Here is a 5,707-nt window from a genome sequence, read left to right as displayed (position 1 = left end):
CAGATATATTAACTTCTCTTTGTCACTAATCTTGACCAGGAATGTTGGAGAAAGGCATTTCTATCGGTGACCCTGCCACAGACTACAGTTTTAAAATTTTAGTAGCAATAGAAAATCAATTATCTAGTTTCCACCAACTAACTGATCAGAGCAGGATCAGTTTTGAGTGCGTCACATGATCAAAATGAAAGAATTTTAGAAATATATTATACTTTTAGTAAGATCAATCATGGTTAATATCACTGCAAATGATGAAAAATCTTAGGTACTGGACAGTAATGGATTACTATAATTTGTGCTTATATGTTTATCTCATTTTTAATGCATCCTGAAAGAAGTTGTAAGATTAGTAAGGTAAATGTAAAGGTTTCCCCTGTCAGTTGGATCTGACTCTAGAGGGCAGAGCTTATCTCCATTTCTTAGCAGAGGGAGCCAATGTTGTCTGAAGATACTTCGATAGTCAGCATGACTGTACGCCGAGGCATATGGAAAGCTCTTACCTTCCCACCGAAGTGGTATCTATTTATCTACTTGCATTTGAATGCTTTCAAACTGGTGGGCAGGAGCTGGGGCAAGTAACAGGAGCACACTCCATTGTGCAGCGCTCGGGTCTTGAACCCTGATAAGCTCAGCATCTTTAACCGCTGAGCCATCAATATTCCTAAAGCAAGAATATTATTCCCAGATACCACTCAACATCAGAAATATATAAAGCAGTGGTTCTCAATCTTTTTAATGCCGCGACCCCAACTGGTCGTAAGCCGAGGACTAAACCGGTCGTAAGTCGAGGACTAAACCGGTCGTAAGTCGAGGACTACCCAACCAGTCGTAAGTCGAGGACTTTCCCTGCCCGGGAGCGCCGCGCATGTGTGGTTCCGCCCCCTGCACCGGCCGAGGTGTAGCTGGCAAGCGGCATAGACGGAGCAGGCTGACCACCAGCTGGCCCAGCCCAAGGGAGGTAAGGCACCCGCCGGAAAAGGTTAAAAAAATGGCGGACAAAAAAAATGGCGGACAGCCTTGGCGACCCCCGTGAAATGGTTGATCGACCCCAAATGGGGTCCCGACCCACAGGTTGAGAACCACTGATATAAAGACTTACTTCTCCTTTTTAACTTGTCTGTGTGCTTCTTTAGTAAGCTGAGCAGCTTTTCTGCTGTAAGGATGGATGGCTTTCTTCTCCTGCTCTCGTCCTTTTGCTTTGGCAGCTTTTGGCTGAAACAATGAGTCAAAATAATAACAGCATTTAATAGAACTACTTCAACTACCCTCATCTGAAACATAACAAAAATAATCAGTTATTTAAGTTTCAAGCATCAGTCAACATCTACCATATTCATAACTATAGAAGATTGTTATAAGGATCTTATTTGTATATTTCTGTACTTCCTTTCAAAATAAAAAGAGGTTTTCTAAAAAAATTATGGAAATCAGTACTGTTCCTAAATTATTCTCAGACTCTATACCGATAATCAACTGATTTGCTATTCTTTCATTGTAAGCTCATAAAAAATATCATCAGTTTTTTACAGCTTTTGTATGTCTTTCTCAGCAACCTGGAGGTGAAGCATTTTAGTCACCAACTACAAAAAGAATGAAAGATGAATGCATTTTAATCATAGAACTCAAAAAGAATACTGAAGAAGTGATTAAAAATACACATAAGGAGAAATAATCAAATAGTTATAATATTTTCAATATATAATTTAGGCTGATAAAATTACACACTATGTAGAAAAATCTGTGATATTTTCTCTCTGTTTAAAATTACAGTAGTGTGATGGCTCAGCGGTTAAGACACTGGGCTTGTCAGCTGGAAAGCCCAGGTTTGAGATCTGAGAGTTGTGTGGCAGGATGAGTGCCTGTCTTCACTTAGCTCCTGCCCATCTAGCAATTTGAAAGCATGCAAATGTGAGTAGATAAATAGGTACCACTTCGCCAATAGGGAAGGAATGTGATGTCATGCTGGCCATATGACCATGAAAACATCTTCAGACAGCATTGGCTCATGGCCTCAAAACAGATTTGAGCACCACTCTCTATTGACGGCAACGACTAGTGGAGTTAAATCCACAGTTACTTCTTTCCTTTCTTTAATATTACAAGGAGTTGTTTAGTCAATATACAAAGCAGTTGAGCTAGACTTATACGAACAGAGAAAAAATAGTTTCATGAAGGCAATTCTTGTCCTGGGCAGGATCTTTTTTCTCATGTTTCTTTTCAATGGACAACTAATGGATGAAAAATGTTCAATTTCACCAATATACTAGTAACACAATCAATTGTTGGATGGAGTTAATCAAGAAATTCAGGAAAGGATGAAATGAAATGCCAAGTCTTGTAAGCCAGGAAATATAAAAACTGTAGCAAATCTCACCCTTTTCAAATTTGAAACTTTGAACTGATTTCTAATACTCTACAATTCCACTATGAATTTCTAGTTTCGTGTTCAACTACCACAATGATCTCAATTCATATTTGACATACATTTTAACCCTTTTATTAATGAATAAACCTATAAATTTAACCCTTTAAAACTATACATCAATTGTACAAAACTGTCTTCATACAGATGTATTATACCATTTCAGTTTCTCTTAGATCCACAGATATGTAAAAGATCTGGGTTTTTTTAAAAAAATCCATGATCATTATCATTTATTTCTCTTATACTCCAAACTGCAATTTCCATACTCTCTGTCAACAATTGGTTAGGGTTAGGGTTAAAATTTGAGAAGTACAGTCAACTTTATGACAGGCAAACTGTGTGCAGATCATTTTTTGTCTTCAATAGGTTATTGAAAATTGAAATTGTATGCATAAAGATATCCATACAATTATCATTTAGAGAACATTAAGCAAATAGGATTGAGTTATATGAATAGGCACAAACCTGGATTGAAATGTGGCTGCCAAATTCAGTAAGAGCTCTACGTGATGGAAATTTTATGTATGAGCTCTATATAATATTTCATATATGAGAACAGCTGAGAATGTTTAGGAATTAGTTCAACATAAACCAGAAACTAAGGCAAAAAATGTGCAATGTCCCTTTGGTCGATCTATGTTTACGTAATACTTTAAAGGTAGAAATTATAAATAAATAATCAGAAAGTTTTTCAGACATTGTCTGATTGATTGTACCTTGGCATTTTGACTGCTATACTGCTATAGTTCTGGCTCAAAATAGCTATTCTAGTCTCCCACTTAATTCTTTAACTCTTTGTCAGCAAAAAAAAGAAATTTAAATAAATAATCATATATATATTTTTCCATGCCCTACTGCAATCACCCAGATAGTCCAGGTACACTCATTTCTATATAACTGCCTTTTCAGATCAGCATTTGAGTGCTATAGACATCAGCAGAGAGTACATCCTACAAATGACACAATTTACATATTTGTGTCACATGCCGGGACACAAGTAATAATCATGACTTTATATTAGAGGTCCCCAACCTTTTGGGCACCAGGGACCGGTTCCACGGAGAGGTTTTTCTGCAGACCAGAGGGTGCATGGTTTTGTGTGCTGCCTGCATCACATGGATGGGGCTTTGCTTGTTTGTGTGGACCGGTTGCTGGCATGCTGTGGCCCGGTACCAGTCCATGGACCGGGGTTGGGGACCTCTGCTTTATATGATATCACCATACACACCATATACACTGTCATCAGCTTACTGATGAAAAAATGCTCCAAACTGATCATGATCTTGCTGTGTAGTTTTATGTAATCATTAAATATCAAGGGATTAAAAAAAAATAGCACTCCACAAGGAAACAACTGCATGGCTGACTTTTGTATCCCCTATCTCCTCCCCAAATGTGGAGCTGCCTACTAAGGATAGGCCAGAACCTAATTCTCTAATTCTCAACTCTTGAGCATCTAGCCAACCTTCACTAATGTAGAAAAAACTAAGAGGGAACCAGTCTGGTTAGTATTTGGAAGAGAGGCCACCAAGAAATTTAAGGGCTAGGTTTTTTTAAAAAAAAAATGTGAAAGTTAACTAAAGCAAATTACTTATGTTTTATTACAAGAAAATTACAAGGATATGTCCCTGTACTCATCAGATGCTGAAATGAAGGGAATTTTGCCGTATAATTGTTAAATGAACTACATGCTCTAATAGACAGCTTAAAACCATTTATATAAATAAAATTATTAATAACATTAAGTAAACCAAACACAATTTTAACCTAAAGAAAAGTTTGTATAATATAGCATAATAGATCTTAATTGTTCAGATTTTTAAAAGTTGAAAGAAAATATCCAACGATACATTTGAAAGTTTATGGAAAATATCTGTTACTAAAAAGGATTTCCCCGATCCAAAAAAATGAAACCTCCATGTCTTATACACCTGTCAGATTTCCCTGATTGCAATCCATTAAAAGAGATACTGTAAGTTTTACTCTGCCTAGTTTATATAGAACGCAATTCTAAATGCTTTGTAGCAACACTGTAAAAATGTAGTAGGAAAACATAATCTTCAAAGTTAGATGCGCAGCAAACAAATCTAATAATAATCTCAATGGAAAAGTCAATTAATTTAGTGTTAATAATCTTAGTGGATTAATAAAAAGAACACTTAGCACAAAATTTCCCTATCATGTGCAAGCAGTCTTTTGCCAGAGCTATGATTAAACTAACTTATCAAATAAATGCAGTGATGTTGTATGAAGTTTCAACTTGGAAGTAGAATTAAGGAGTTTCATTGCAACCTCTGTTTACTCTGAAATAAGAGTAATTTAATTCTTGTCAAGCGTAAGATCTTGTTCACCACCAATGCATACACAAACACAGTGTTTGAAATATGTTAAAAAGCAAAGCAAATATATTTCGGCATAAAGTTGGTGGTTGCTTAAAATGCCATCGAAACTTTAAGGTATCTGAAATAAATGACCATGCTTTTCAGCTCCACTGGAAAAAAAATAACCCACCCACCAACATTAAACAATCTAAGGCTCTAAATTAGAGAGATTCTTGTCGGCTTTTCGCGCCGAATCCCGCATGCACACTACAGCTCACCATATTCACGAAGCGAGAAGCAGACGCGTGTCCTTAAAGAAGGCAACAGTATCAATCTGCTTTTCTGAACCCGGGCGAATAGGACCGAGTCCCACACTTTAACCCTCTCGGCTGGATCGACGGTCACCCAGCTGCTTAGTTCCGTTCCGTTCAAATAGGACTCCGCATCTTATTAAATCGAGTTTAGTAATACGTTGGATCAATTCCTCTTCCTAACTCAGAGGTGAGCGTTTACGGGGCGTAAAGAAATCACTTCTACAAACCCTGCTAGATTAACATAAGTTTGAGGATGTCGATGTTTAGCTGTGTATCGCTAATTCCTTCCGCTGAAGAAGTGTAGAAATCGCGGATGCCTCCCCAGCAAGTCTATTTAGCAAATGAGCAAAATGACTCTTTAGGAAAAAAGAATCAATTGGTACGGACACTGAAATGAATGGCACGTAGGGCTAAACGTAGACACATAATGATAGACATCCCATTGCCCTCGACAATAATTTGAACATTAAATTAAACTTAACATTAACACACTTCTGATGTCACATGCAGTGTTAACACCCATTTGTTTTAAGGGTACAGTTTTACTGAAAGTAAAGGATAATAGAAAGGAATATATAGAACAATAGAAATAGAACACTCTATAACTCATGTATGCATGATAGCAGGAGACTGTCCGAATTACAGCA

General features: G+C 37.0%; 1 protein-coding gene across 1 annotated transcript in view; it reads right to left on the bottom strand.

The window, feature by feature from the left end:
- TMA16 (translation machinery associated 16 homolog) overlaps positions 1-5,106 on the bottom strand; it is a gene marked incomplete in the record, with an annotated part of 16,491 nt that extends 11,385 nt beyond the window's left edge. The window contains 2 exon segments of the mRNA XM_015823986.1: positions 1,100-1,212; positions 5,025-5,106. Coding sequence (XP_015679472.1) covers positions 1,100-1,212; positions 5,025-5,027 — 116 coding nt within the window.
- Positions 5,107-5,707: the final 601 nt, after the last annotated feature.

This window comes from Protobothrops mucrosquamatus, unplaced genomic scaffold, assembly GCF_001527695.2.
Source record: "Protobothrops mucrosquamatus isolate PMUCROS unplaced genomic scaffold, P.Mucros_1.0 scaffold2065, whole genome shotgun sequence".
Lineage (NCBI taxonomy): Eukaryota > Metazoa > Chordata > Lepidosauria > Squamata > Viperidae > Protobothrops > Protobothrops mucrosquamatus.
Note: the sequence above shows the minus strand (reverse complement) of the source record. Positions and strands in the feature narration are given on the sequence as shown.